The sequence below is a fragment of the Eriocheir sinensis genome, unplaced genomic scaffold, assembly GCF_024679095.1.
Source record: "Eriocheir sinensis breed Jianghai 21 unplaced genomic scaffold, ASM2467909v1 Scaffold51, whole genome shotgun sequence".
NCBI classification, from domain to species: Eukaryota; Metazoa; Arthropoda; class Malacostraca; order Decapoda; family Varunidae; genus Eriocheir; species Eriocheir sinensis.
The window spans coordinates 205,773-221,648 of NW_026111843.1; the positions used below are offsets into that span (position 1 = coordinate 205,773).

The 15,876-nt window shown below is 42.9% G+C and overlaps 1 protein-coding gene across 1 annotated transcript in view; it reads left to right on the forward strand.

Annotated features, from left to right (window-relative positions):
• Positions 1-469: 469 nt before the first annotated feature.
• Positions 470-15,876, forward strand: part of LOC126992862 (uncharacterized) — a 21,911-nt gene continuing 6,504 nt past the window's right edge. The window contains exons 1-4 of the mRNA XM_050851679.1: positions 470-487; positions 2,740-3,005; positions 5,903-6,064; positions 14,512-15,564. Of these exons, the coding sequence (XP_050707636.1) occupies positions 2,757-3,005; positions 5,903-6,064; positions 14,512-15,564 (1,464 nt within the window). The 5' untranslated portion in view covers positions 470-487; positions 2,740-2,756. The remainder of the gene's footprint in view (positions 488-2,739; positions 3,006-5,902; positions 6,065-14,511; positions 15,565-15,876) is intronic.

The following is a 15,876-nucleotide window of genomic DNA, read 5'->3' on the forward strand; positions in this document are numbered from 1 at the left end:
TAAGTCCATTTCAGACCAACCATGTTTATGTGCTGAGATCGGAAGTCCAGACCAGCACAATTCTACAGTCTACCAAAGTTAAGCACAGCACAACACAACACAACACAGACCACGGTAGACATTGTGCTAGAAACGTCAGCAACACAGCACGTCAAACAACAGCACAGCACATCCAAGACTAGCACAGCACAGGACGTCCAATCGCTGCCCCCAAGTGTGATTGTGAGTGCGCAGTGATGTCAGCAGCACAAAACAATACAGCACAACACGACACGGTCCCTCCCTGCCACTTGTGTGTGTGTGTGTGTGTGTGTGTGATTGCGTGGTTGACGTCAGCATACAAAACAGCATGGCACGGTCCACGCAGCCCCCCGTGTGAGTGTGAGTGCGTTGTGACGTCACGGGCACACAATCGGGCGGGGCACACACCACCACCTTGCCAGTCAGGGCTCGGCGGCGTGGCTGGCAGGTCATCCTTCGTCTCCAGGTGAGTCTCCGGAGATTAGAGGTACTCAGTGACATGTGATTCTGAGCCAGATATACTGAAGTTGATCATTATTTTACCTTTCGTTTTTCATTATGAGCAGTATATTGTGGGTATTTTCTTATTTGCTGTCAAGCCCTTTGTCCATCTCCTTTGCCGTAAAAAAGGAAGCACACAGAAGGGTCCATATTCAGGTACATTTGGTTACACAGGTGGTAACAGGCAGTCAGTGACATACAGATACTACACACACAGGTTACAAGTGATCTTAGCCATACATGTCATGTCACAGATTTAAACAAGGTGATTTTATAAGTGGCACCAGAGTGGACGTAGTTAGGTTAGGTAAGCAGGTAAAAGAAAAAAGGGTTATGGACAGGCGTACTTGTGAAGAAAAGTGGTAAACAATCGGTTCTCAGGATCTGTCATGTGTAAGCCGACTGTCCTCTCGCAGCGTCTTTATATCCTTGTGCATCCCTTCATAAACAGCAACGCTACATACAGTTCCGAGGACTTATCAGAGCATGCTTGCACCAGTGCCATAGGTATGTCCGCTTCACTCAGGTATACAAACATGTCTCAGTGGTGCTTAGAATAAACAAGTACAACTCTAACATAAGTATTCAGGTGATGAAGGAGCCCAGGTAAAACGAGTTATAGAGATATACAAATAGGTTTCCAAATAGTTTCACAGGTATACACCCATTCCACGTGGTAGCAGGTGGTTATACACGTTTCATACACACACACACACACACACACACACACACACACACACACACACACACACACACACACACACACACACACACACACACATTCATACACGTGAGTTTCATGCAGCGGAGACTTAGTGCCATGAAGATAAAAGGAAAGGCTTACTGGCGGGAGTGGTTGTGGAGGCGGGACGCGTTTAGATACATACACACACATCGAGAGTTGCGATGCTGAACTATATTATTTTATGCATGGGAATCGCGGTTGAGACTTAGTTATATGAAGAGGGAAGGAAAATGGCAACGAGTGTGTTTGAAGCGGATACGCACGCTTAATACACACACACACACACACACACACACACACACACACACACACAAACACACACACATCTTAGACTTCCAACCCTGATCTATATTCGAATGCGTGAGTTGCATGCGGCGAAGACTAGATTGCGTGAAGGCAAAGAAAAAAAGGGTTACGGACAGGCGTACTTGTGAAGGCTACTACTCAGCAAGGTGGAGATAAGATCGAAAGTGTACATTGCCAAATCGGAATTACAGTGATGGGCCGTCCCCTGTGTCGCATGTGCTCGCATTTTTTTTTTTTTTTTACAACAAAGGAGACAGCTCAAGGGCACAAAAAAAGGAAACAATAATAAAAAATAAAAAAGCACGCTACTCGCTGCTCCTACAAAAAAGAATCAGAAGAGGTGGCCGAAAGAGAGGTCAATTTCGCATCACACGGACCAATACGCCTCCACGTGTTTCACTAATACTTCGAAGGCACACACACTCATCCCATTTGTTTTCGACGTTATAAGGACAGGCTAAGGGCTAAGCCTCGAGAAGTCACACATTTCTGTTTTTTTACTATTGGCTTTCAAAGGAGCAGTTCTAACATTCCCCTCCCCCAGGAACCCTAATAGACACCTCTGCTGCCACACACTTCCCCAGGAACATCGACAACCACAAACGCCAATGGCTTCAAGACCCGTGTAGCCTCGTAATGGGAGTCACCTCTGGGGGGCCACGACAGTGTTCCCATGCGTTCACACGTGGAGACAGTGATAACAGTTGCGGGACGCACGCGACTGGCGAAACACGACCCTGACTACGACAATAATAACAACAACAACAACTAGTACTACTACTACTACTGCTACTACTACTACTACTACTACTACTACTACTACTTTTAGTCACGACAGCTTTAATTCGTCGGTTGTGGATTCAGAAGGGAACGCATTGAGACTACACGAGGCCACATACGGCAGCTCCTGAGCACCATCTGTTCTCCCCGTCCATATACATGACCAACTTCAATTGAAAACTTTCAACTGATTTGCATAAACTACTTACTATCTGCTTAATTTGTTCCATTCCTCCACTACTCTATTTGTAAACCAGTTCCTGTCTCTCTCTTTGATTCTCAAATTACTAATACTACTCCTAAAACTATCACTATTATTAGTACTAAAACTATCAATATTATTATTACTCCTAAAGCTATCACTATTATTGATCTCCCTGCAACAGAGTGCCAGATCGTCGCGATGGGAGGAGCCTCAATGGTATCGAAGGGGAAGGTGGAGGTTGTGGCCGCGGCGGAGGCGGAGAGAGGCGCCGAGGCTGTGGCGGCGGCGGTGACGTGCGTGCTTGTGGTGCTGTGCTGCCTGCTGGGGGCGCGCTACCTCCGCCAGCGGCACCAGTACTGGCGGCGGCGCGGCGTGCCCTGCCCCCCCGCCACGCCGCTGCTGGGGCACACCCTGGCACGCATGGGGCTCACGCGGCCCTTCACGGAGGTGAGAACACTGTTGCCATAACCACAACCACTGTGTTTGTACTCCTCATGCTTTTTCCATGGTAACCACTAATTATGTTACTATCACGCTCGCTAACGACAAATGCTGCTGCTGTTCCTGCTGCTTCTGTATATTCTTTCCATTGTTGTCCCTTCTGTTATTAATATATTCTGTGTTGACTGAATTATAACTAGTGATGACACAATCGTCATTGATATTAATATATTCACGGTGCCTCTAAATGGCCAGTATTACTCTTAATGGGCACTGGTATTCGGTTACTAATGTCACTACTGCTGCCTTTGTTGACAACACTAATGACACTGCTTTCGTAATTACTGATAACGTTCTTTTTCTTAATGCTGATGTCATTTATGATAGTATTTGATACCACTCCAAGTGATAATGCATGTGAGATTATTTATATCAACAATAATGATAATGATGTTAATTATGATCATACTAATAACAATACTACTGTTAAAATTAATAATAATTATAATAACTATACTACTACTGCTACTATTACTACTGCTATTGCTTCTACTACTACTACTACTACTGCTACTATTACTACTGCTATTGCTTCTACTACTACTACTACTACTACTACTACTACTACTACTACTACTACTACTACTACTACTACTACTACTACTACTACTACTATAAAAAAAAGTCCGTTTCATTCCGTCTGTCCACTCGCGAACGTAGATGTGGCACCTGCACATTGTTAGTTCGTGATTGCGTGAAGATCAACTTTATATTTTCAGTGACATATTTGTATTTTTGTATATACAAAAAAAAACTCAGGTCTTTTATATGAATCGCAAACATGCCGATTTGCATCTATAATCTACCATACAAGCACACGAAAGAACAATGTGTATATCAAATAGTATAGTCTGATTATACTCGAACGATTCATAGCCTTTCAGTTAGCCATAGTTCATCTCATTCAGATACATAAAGTGACAGCCACCTCTGCAAGTGTCTATACATAAAGAATTTTGATGTGTTGCATGTAAACAGAACGGGTAGCCTAATATTTTAAATAGCTTAGCTTCGCATTTAACAGTTGTTATTTATTGTTTCATGTTATTTCGAATATCAACCTTTATTTACATGCAGTAAATAATTAAGATATGCTTTATATGCACTTGCAGAGCCAGATGTCTTTTAATATACCTGAAATGAGCTATCAATCAATGAATTTGAAAAAAACATAGATCGATCGAGCATGATGTGACTATGTTATTTCATATTTGATAGAAGCTTGTCTTTTCGTGTGCTTGTATGTTAGATTATCGATGCAAATGACTGAATTGTGTATTGTATACATAAACATTCAAATATATTATTGAAAAATAAGCTTGAATATCTATCACAACAGTTGATTTTCATGTTTTCCCGAACTAGAAATGCGCAGGTGCTACATCTATAAAAATTCCCGCTTTGTTGGTGGACAGACGGAATGAAACAGACAATACTACTACTGCTACTACTTGCGTAACCTTTGCTACTCTAGCCTACCGATATCGCTGAGACAGAAGATAACACAAGGAGGAGCAAGCACTCACGAGAGAGAGAAAAGGAGGTTGAGAAAGGAGGTGGGATGGAAATGAGAGGGAGGTAGGGTGGGGGGAAGGGAGAAGGAAGGAGGCAACGAAGAGGAAGGGGGGGCAGGGGAGGGAGAGGAGGTTATCAGTATTATCACGGACAAGATAATAGATAGATCTGTTTCTTATCCTTTCTCCACCTCCATTATCCATATCTCCCTTCTCCTCCTCTGCCTCCGCCTCCTCCGCCTCCTCCTCCTTCTCCTCCTCCTCCTCTGCCTCTTCCCTTGCTATCTGTTCATCATGTAATGGGTTTATCACTCATCTTGGGAATCCACTCGAGAAACTGAAGTTTTTATATCAGTTATTATTATTATTATTATTATTATTATTATTATTATTATTATTATTATTATCATTATTATTATTATTAGCATTATTATCATCTTCATCATCATCATTATCAATCATTATGTATTATTAATGTCATTATTTCAATCATCATCACTATCAACATTATTATCATTATTATTTTCGCAATTTTGACTATGATAACAACGATGATGGTGGTGATGATGATGATGATGGTGATGATAATGATGTTAATGATGATGAAAATATATTGTCCTCGTTGCTTTCTGCCGTTTTTGTAGTCGTTCGTTACTGTTGGTGTTACTGTTACGACGCTGTCCCTGCTGATGTTTTGACAAAAAAAAAAAAAAAAACGTTGAGTAATCTTAGGCTGTTTAAGGACCAAGATAATGTAACGCCTCCACCTCCCCTCCTCCTCCTCCTCCTCCTCTTCCTCCTCCTCCTCCTCCTCCTCCTCCAACTTCTTCTCCTCCTCCTTCATACCTCTAATCTTCCCGTTCAAACTCATTCCCCTCCCCTCCTCCTCCTCCACCTCCTACTCCTCCTCCTATTATTGAGTCTTCTACAGCATCTCTCTCTCTCTCTCTCTCTCTCTCTCTCTCTCTCTCTCTCTCTCTCTCTCTCTCTCTCTCTCTCTCTCTCTCTCTCTCTCTCTCTCTTTCTGTGCCTCGTCCACAATTCCTTTCCTCGACAAAAAAAAAAATCACTTTTCTTTCATTCATTTCTCTCCCTACTCTTCCTTTCACTTCCCTTTCTTTTTCTCCTCTCCCTTCCTTTCCATTTCTTTCCCTTGTTTTTCCTTTATCTCTCTTTATTCTTTTTCCTACCCTTCCTCTCCTTTTCCTTCTTCCTTCCCTTCAGTTTTTACCACTTCCATTGTCGTTACTTCCCTTGCCATCTTTCCCTCTCTCTCATTCCCTTCCTTGCCATCCTTATTGATCTCTCTCCCTTGCTCTCAATCTCCAGTTCTTTGATGAGCTTTACTACGACTACAACGGCCGTGACTACTGCGGCTTCTACGACTTCTTGAAGCCCGGCCTCTTCGTGGGCAACCCGCAGCTCATCAAGACCATCCTCGTGCAGGACTTCCAGTATTTCGCGGACAGACGCACCTTCGATCTGGCCAAGGTAAGGAGTGTGTTCTTTATCGCATGTGTGGTTGAAGATGTGGCTGTGTGGGGTGGGTGGGAGGTGGGAGGTTAGTGTGTATGTTTGTTTATGTGTGTGTGTATGTGTGTGTGTGTGTGTGTGTGTGTGTGTGTGTGTGTGTGTGTAATTCACCACGACCTGATCACGAGCTGGACTCGTCATCGCCAGCAAGTACCTTCCCGATTAAAGCAAGCCTCATTATGGTCGATCTCTGGGTACTGCCATCACCTCCACACACCACACACCCCTTGTTGTCCCCCTTGCTTACGGGGGGACAGTAACTGCTCTTTGTCAGCGGGAAAATCCCGGCCTGAGCGGGGCTCGAACCTCCGCCTACTATGCCACGAAGCCTGGCAGCGCAGAGCTTCAACCACTGAGCTATCGGAGCGTTGTAGCTATCGGAGCGGTGTGTGTGTGTGTGTGTGTATGTGTGTGTGTTTCTGGATTTTTCTTATATTTTAAACTTTATTTTTTCATTTTTCTTATTCTCATCAAATTTTTTATTACTTTTGTACATCTTTATTATGCAGTTTTGTTCTTTTTATACGAGTGTTAGCCACGAGGCGCTTTTTTTCTTTTCTTTTTGTTTTACTTTTATGCGTCAATTAAAACTATACGACCCCGTCATCGTATACAAGCACGGGTAAAGCCAGATATCTTGCGCACGTATGGCCGAAAACAGCAAAAAAGAATGCATCTCACTTTACTATGAGATTGAAACACCTGTGATGAGGATAATGATGATAAGGAGGAGGAGGAGGATAATAATAATAATGATGACTGTGTTGATGATGACGATGATAATAACTCAGCATATGATACCAAGATCGGTAGAGTAATTGAGCGGATCATATTAGTAGGATGCATGATCATGGATAAAGTCAATGGTATTCGAGGTAGGTAGGAACAACCCTCACATAACTATTGCTTAAATGACACTCTCATAAGTAGGTTCATGCGAGAGGGATGAGGGTCTTAGGTGAGCTCAGATCTCCGTCCATGGGCACAATGTACCAAAGCCAGAAATCATTTATTAGAAACGAGCTGATTTATTTCATGAGTGTACAAATAGAAGCCTGAAAGCTCTCAAATATATTTAGCATTAGTTTAGTACTTAAGACCTCATGCGGTTCAGTTCTGGTCACCCTACTATAGAATATAGAATGATGTTAGAATCGGCAGAGGAGGATGACTAAGATGATTCAGGGTTGAGAAACTTGCCATACGAGTAAAAGACCAACAAAGTTAAATCCATTCTAGAAAGGCGAAGGTGGAGACATGATATGAAGGGGTAAATGGATGAATGGCTTTTTAAATAGGGAGACATTCATAAGGTTTTGTTGCAAGAGAACCGGTAGACATCAGGCAATGGGTTTAAACTGGATAACTAGATTCAACAGGGACATAGGCAAAATTATTTACTAATAGGTAGTGGATGGATGGAATAGCTAGGGTAGTCATGTGGTGAGCTAAATTGTCACATTCAAAATAATATTCAGATAAATTCATGGACAAAGGATATTAGGTGGGGTTAGACACGTAAGCTTTAGGGTCAAAGGAGCTGCCTCAGGCTATACCTACCGCCCTCACTGTAGACACCTGCGTTCTTATGTTCTTAAGATCACCTTTTTGTCACCTAGGCTATACTTGGGGGAGGGGGGGTCAGAGGACAGCACGTAAAGTAAGCGGCTGTTCTCTATATCTTAGGAATAACCCACGCTCCGTCTCCCTTGCCGATAAAAAGTCAATGAAATACCAACCGTAGAGTACGATGGGGACAAATCAGCATCGGGTACACTACAACGATAACGCGGATCACACCTGCGGAGACTTGACTTGTGCAACTCACGGCGCAATCACGTGAGGCGGGCTAATGAGTGCCACACCTGTTCCCGAACCCTCAAAACAGACAAGACGGCAGAGATTATATTCTGCAGAGTCTTCATCTTCAGCTGTCCCGAGTGACCCCTTCCTGAACACGTGTGGGGAAAGGAGGGGAGTAGGGGAGAGGAGATGGGAGGAAATGGGGAGGGGAAGGAGAGGGGGAAGAAAGGGACAGGAAGGAATATGATAGGAGGAGGAGGTAAGGGGAAGCGGGAGGGAAAGGAAGAAGAGAGGAATAAGAAGAGGTGGTGAGGGGGAGGTAGAGGATATGGGAGGATGAGAAAAAAGGGATAATGAGGGGAAAGGAAGAGGAGGAGAAAGATGAGGAGAAAAAATATATATATATAATGCAAGAAGAAGGGGAGTTTAAAAAAGTTAGAAAAGGGAAAAAAGAGAAAACTGTGGAAGAAGGGGAGAAAACGGAAAATGGAAAGGAAGGGAAAGGGGAGAGAGAGGGGGAGAGGGAGGAGAGGGAGGAGAGACGGGAACGGACATGATGAAGGAAGAAAAAGGGAAAGGGAAGAGGGGGAGAAAGAAGGAGAGGGGAGAGGTAGGGAGAAGGGAGGAAATGGGACTGAGGGAAAGAAAGGAGAAAAGGAAGGAGAGAGGGCGGAGGAAGGAAAGAGAAGAGAGAGAAAGACGGTAAAGAGGGGAAGGAAGACGGGAAACAGAGGGAAGGAAGCGAAACAGGAAGGAAGGAGGACAAAGGGAAGGGAAGAGAAGGGAAGCGATATACACAGACGCAGAAGCCCTCCTCCAGAAACAGACCGTCAAACCCTCGCTGACATCTACTAATTGGGTCCAAATCTATCCTGTTTCCTCCTGCCACCTCCCTTTACCTGCTTTTAGGGGGCTGTAGTCGCGCGTCCCTTCATCTGCTTAGCGCCCAGTTCGAATCCCCTGCTTTTCCCGGTTTCACACTTTCACATTTTTCATTCGCAAGCTCCTGAACAAAATACGAATGACTACGAAAAATTCTTGTTTAGTGTTTGGTGTTGACAGAGAAGCTAAGCAATGTGAGAGAACTATACAAGAAATCAGTTTAGCTTTTGATGGCGAGTAGAAAATGCAACTTTTATGGAGGATATAACTTGATTTAAGGGCTTACAATGACTCTCTACTAACGATGGATCGATAAATTCATGGATAGTGATGTTAGGTGGGGTTAGGTTCACAGGAGCTGCCTTGTATCGACCTACCGGCCTCTAGCAGACTCCTTATGGTACAGTTAAATTCTACATTCAAAAGAACATAAGGAGTCTGCAAGAGGGGAGGTCTACAAACAGCTCCATTATTACAAACGAAAAATGTGAAAGTGTGGAACGGAAAAGCAGAAAAAGACAGAAGAGAAGGAGTAAGACGGAAATGAGGAGAAAGACGGGAATGGGAGGAAGACGGGAAGGAGATGGAAGAAGATGGAAAAGAGGGGAAGAAACAGGGAAAGAGAGGAAGGAAGATGGGAAAGAGAGGGAGTAAGACGGAAATGAGAAGGAGAAAGACGGGAAGGAGAGGAAGACAGGAAGGAGATAGAGGAAGATGGAAAAGAGGGGAAAAAACATGGAAAGAGAGGAAGGAAGATGGGAAAGAGAGAGATGATGACGAGAAAGAGAGGAAGGAAAACACGAAAGAGAGTGAAAGAGGGAAGCAGGAAGGAGGACAAAGGAAGAAGATGAAGGGAAGGGAAGGAACGATACACACACACACACACACACACACACACACACACACACACACACACACACACACACACACACACTCAGAAACACTCCATAATCAAGCCGTCAAGCCCTTATGCCTCACCCAGTTCCTCTGCTTACCGCCACCTCTAGACTATTGTAACATCACGCCGGGACCCAGAGCCACATGTATGACCTAGAGATAAAGCAGAGTGTATTAGGTACGCGGGGTGCGGCGAGATACAAGTAGGGTACGAGGGAAGGTACGGGGAGGGTGAGAGGGAAGGTGGTGGTGGTGGTGGTGGTGGTGGTGGTGGTGGTGAAGCCCGTTTGTAATTAACCTGTAGAAAAAATGGAGGGGGAGGGGAGAGTGCTTCCTGGATTTGTCCGTGCTTACGCTACATCTTTAAACACACACACACACACACATACACACACACACACACACACACACGCACACACACACATTAACCCCTACGAATGGAGCTCACACACGCAAACCACAATCCAAAAACATAATACACATGCCCGCCCCTAAATACACACACACACACACACACACACACACACACACACACGCTGGGGTCCCCGTGTCCACGTTGACCTGCCCCACTGGCTGACCTTCGGCTGATAAGTGACCCTTTGATAACGCCGTGACCTTAAGAGTCGAGTGTTTGTGGCCCACTTGCCGCCATACTGCTGTTGCTACTGCTGCTACTGCTGCTACTACTACTACTACTACTACTACTACTACATAAATGATACCTCCACCCATGTTTATTTTCCCGACACATAATCATGGAGGCTACTACTACTACTACTACTACTACTACTACTACTACTACTACTACTTCTGCTACTGCTACTACTACTTCTACTACTACTACTACTACTACTACTAATAATAATAATAATAATAATAATAATAATAATAATAATAATAATAATAATAATAATAATAATAATAATAATAATAATAATAATAATAATAATAATAATAATAATAATAATAATAATAATAATAATAATAATAATAATAATACAACTACTTCCGCTGCTGCTACTCCTCCTCCTCCTCCTCCTCCTCCTCCTCCTACTACTACTACTACTACTACTACTACAATTACAACAACTATTTCTACTATCATCATCTGGCCAGCGTAGCGTTTTTAAGGGGTAACTATCAGAAATCTTGGCAACTGTCGAATGATATACGAATTCTAAAAAAAAAAAAAAGGATGATATAAAGAAAGAAAACTAACTAATGAAATAAAATGGGAGCCTACGCTATAGCTACGCTCGTTATGTTTTGTTTTACAGGAAGAGAGGTAGTTCAAGACCAAAAACAAAACAAAATACAAATAGCCTGAAATAAAGGTAAAAAAACTCTAGATAAAAAAAAATCATTACAAAGACAATTTAAAAGATTGACCGAATGCCCGAACTCCCGTATCCTCTTACGTAGATGCCGGCCACTGTAGAACATCACGGAAAAAAAAACTCTTTTAATCAAACTATATCCGGTGGTCCTCTTTCTTCTCCTCCGGCCCGCCATCAATCATCTCTCTGACCAGCAGCGTCTATACATTTCTCTCGCGATCTTCCCTTTGTTTGTCTTTCCTTCTCTTCTGCTGGTGGTCAAATATCCACTCACTCGCTTCTGCTATCTCATCACATGTCTCACAAAATAAAATTGTCTCTTGGGTCAGGAAGTTTGATATTCTTGTTTCTTTCCTTCCTTGCTGTATTTTCACTTTTAACACAAACACACACACGCAAAAAGACAAACAAGGCCTTTCTATTGCTATTTTTTTTCTTATCCATGTTTTTCATATATTTTTTTGTAGAAATGGAAATGGATTGGGAAGGGCTGGAGAGGATGCAATGATGGGGATGGGTGACTATTATAGTAGAAGGGTGTTAGGAAGGGGGTGGAAAGAGTGATAGTGAAGGGAAGAAGCGATGGGAAGGAGTGAGAGATCTTTGAGGGTCTGGTGTGTGTAAGAAAGATGGGAAGAGGAAACGGTGATGGGAAGGGAAAGGAATGGGAAGGAAGGGGTGAATCGATAGGGACGGATGAGGAGGAGAGAAGAGAAGAAACGGAAAAGGAATGGGAGGGAGGATATCGGAATGGAGAGAAATAAAAGGGGAAATCGAGGAAAATTAAGAAAAAGAAGAAAATCAAGGAAAATAAAAAGAATTAGTAAAGAATGAGAGAAATAGGAATGGAAGTCAAGGAAAATAACAGGAACTAAAAAAAAAATGGGCGAAGGGACTGTTTGTGTGGGTATGAAAGACTGAAAAAGAGAAAATCAACAAATAGGAAGAAAACAGAAAAAACAACAGAAAAAATTAAGTGAAGCCAAAGAAAGAGAAGAGAAGAGTGACAAGAAAAGAGAACCGGAAGAAAAGTTAAGCAAGGAGGAGGAGGAGGAGGAGGGAGAGGAAAGAGGAAAGAGACAGGAAAAAGTAGAGAGGAGTACTGGAAGGAGAGACAGAGAAAATGAAGTCAAAGTAAAATGAAGGAACTAAAATAGAGATGGGTGAAGGACATGTTTGTGTGGGTATGAAAAGTGGAAAAAAGCAAGATGATAAATAGAATAAGAGCTGAAGGGACAGAAAAAGAAAGTGAAGCCAAGAAAAATATTGAGGGAACCAGAGGAAAAGAGGAGCGAGAGGAGGAGGAAGAGAAGGGAGGGGGGGGGGATGAGGAAACCCTACGAAAGAGAGAAAAAAAAGGTATTTGTGGGCCGCGTGGGGAAAAAAAAGGGAAGGGAAAGAAAATCAAAGAAACCAGAGGAAAAATGCAGTGAGAAAATGAGGAGGCAGGAGAAAAGAAGAACCTACGAAAGGAAAAAAAGGGGATTAGGCGTGATGAAGGCTGCGTGGGGATGAAAAAAAAGGAGGGAAGGAAGCCAAGAAAAATCAACGGTCTTTTAGATGAAGGGAAGGTGAGAAGGAAGGAAGCAAAAGGGTATTTAACGAGGAGTGAAGGGAAGGGGAGCCAAAGAAACGAAGGGGTATTTAACGAGGAGTGAAGGGAAGGGGAGCCAAAGAAACGAAGGGGTATTTAACGAGGAGTGAAGGGAAGGGGAGGGTACAAGAAGGGAGGGGAAGGAAACCAGGAGAAAGGAGGAAGAAAATAAGAGAAGGGAGAGGGAGGAAATCACGAGAAGAGAAGGGGAAGGAACCAGAAGGGAGCGTGAGGAAAGGAGAAGAGAGAGAAGGTGAGGAAACAAGGAGAAGGCAGAGAGAGGAAACCAAGAGAAGGGAGGAAGAGGAAAACAGAAGGGAGAGCGAACATAAGCTTACCGTATCTAGAAATAAAGGAGAGGAAAGGGGAGGCGGGCGGGCATAGACGAGGGAGATGGGAAAGGTTAAGTGGAGGAAGAAGAGGAGGAGGAGGAGAGGAAGGAACTGGAACTGATAATGTCACTGAGTTTAATGATAGTATTGAATCGTTTCTTCCTGTAATTAGTGTTTTAATGTCGAGGGTAACAAGAGTCAGGAAATTGGACGGCTCACGAGTACTTCCCATTACTGATACAATATTACTATGCCTTGTTACTACTGCTGTTACTACTTCTACTACTACTATTTCTACTACTACTCGTATAACATCGTCACAATTGCAAATACCCAAATACTCACAATTGCAAATACCCAAATACTCAAAATTGCAAATACCCAAATACTCACAATTACAAATACCCAAATACTCACAATTCCAAATACCCAAATACTCACAATTGCAAATACCCAAATACTCACAATTCCAAATACCCAAATACTCACAATTCCAAATACCCAAATACTCACAATTCCAAATACCCAAATACTCACAATTACAAATACCCAAATACTCACAATTCCAAATACCCAAATACTCACAATTGCAAATACCCAAATACTCAAAATTGCAAATACCCAAATACTCACAATTCCAAATACCCAAATACTCACAATTACAAATACCCAAATACTCACAATTGCAAATACCCAAATACTCACAATTACAAATACCCAAATACTCACAATTGCAAATACCCAAATACTCACAATTACAAATACCCAAATACTCACAATTACAAATACCCAAATACTCACAATTGCAAATACCCAAATACTCACAATTACAAATACCCAAATACTCACAAATGAAAATACCCAAATACTCAAAGAAGAGGAAAGAAGCAGGCGCCTCAAAAGAAGAGGACGCCATGGAAAGGATATAATGTTACTTGGTGTTTTATGCTTCTGACAGTACTACCTCTTACTGCTATCCACAACTCCAACAAAGGCTATTTGATGACACTTAAACCATCCGCCTCCTCCTCATCATCATCATCATTCTTCCACCTCCTCCTCCTCCTCCTCCTTCTCCTCCTCCTTCTCCTCTTCCCTCACCATCTCGAACAAAGTACACCCGGAGTTAATTAATCACGGGAATGTACTGTAATCTGTAACGTAGTATTAATCACCACATTAATCCACCCAAGATACGTACTACTAGAGTGAGTGAGTGGGGGGGAGGGGAGGTCGCGTCCTATGTATATGTTTGTCTGTGTTGTTGTTTGTTTCTATTGCAACAAATATACAATAATGAATAAATAAGATAATAATAAAATGATAAACGTAATAAAATAATGAATAAAATAAAACAATAAGTAAAACGAAATAAAGTAATGATTAAAATAAAATACGAAATGGATAAATGTAAAATAACATAACAAATAAAATAAAATAAGGAATGAGACAAAATTAAACAATAAAATAAAAGGAAATAATGAATAAAATAAAATAAAACAATAGAATAAATAGCATGTTCTCTCCGCGACAACAACTCACGTGCAACTCCCTCCACAGGTGAGCCCCGTGGCCAACGACATGCTGACCAACGCGCGGGGGACGCACTGGAGGAGAATAAGGAGCGCAGTATCGCCGGCCTTCACCAAGAACCGGACCCGCCGCCTCTACCCCCTCCTTCTGCAGCGCGCCAGTCACTTCCTCCGGCTGGTGCGCTCCATAAAGCAAGACCAACAAGAACAACAGGACCAGCTCACCCCCGCGCCCATGTCCACAATAAGAGACGCCACGGAAGTCGAGACAGTGAGAGGAACAGTCATGGATGCAACAGAACCCGGGCTTAGCGGTGCAGATAATGCATGTGTCGATATGAGTAAGGAAAACGTAAAACAAAGACCCAAATACTCAAAGAAAAGGACAGGAGCTGGCGCCTCAAAAGAAGAGGACGCCATGGAAAGGACAATAGAGAGTAAAGAAAACGAACAGGAATCCAAATACTTCATGAAAAGGAGAGGGGCAAGGGAGGCAGAAGAGGACGACAAGGAAATAAGAGCAACAGAGCGCAAAAAATATGCAGAACAGGGATCAAACTATTCAAGGAAGATGAAAGCACCGGAGGAGGCCCCAGAGAGCATAATAACTCAAACTAAGGAATTGGGTATGTCAGCGCCACAGGGAAAAAGGCAGCAAACAATAGCAACAAGAACAACAGCAACAACGACAGTAACAGGAAGGACAGCTAAGCGCCACACAGCACACACGAAACACAAACAAATAGATCCACAACTGAACGAGGAGCTTAGACCCACCTCGCCTGCAACGGACACTGGAAACACACGCGTAGCCACTCCAGCAACACACACGCAACAGAGGGACGAGAAACACGACACCAACAACAACTCAACCAGAAGATCAACAGCCACAGAAGTTGACACGGAAGCTCAAACAGACAAGAAGACACACCTGATGGAGACAAACACAGCCGCCACGACACCTCGGAGAAGAAACACAGCCACAGCCACAGACACAGACGCAGCGGACGGCCCGGCAACAAGACACAAAGGCGGCGAGAAGCCAACACAAGAAGAATTAAAACGAAAGGATGATATCGAGGTAAGTCTTGCTTCAAGTTTTATATTGTTTTATCAGAAACTCTACTCAGATACTCATGTAAAGTGCTAAGTAAAGGCCGTAAGTAATGATAGATATGTGTGATAATAATGTAGATAACAGGGATATTTTTTTAGTTGATGTGTGTCGATTGGATGACATAAGTGACGACACACAGCCGACACAACGTCTCGTAACGCGGATCGGGCCATTATCGAAATAGTGTAATACTGATAACGAGACAATATTACCCTGCAGACATTTAAATGTCCCAAAAATATATATTTTTTGCAGGTTTAATGCACATTGACCGTT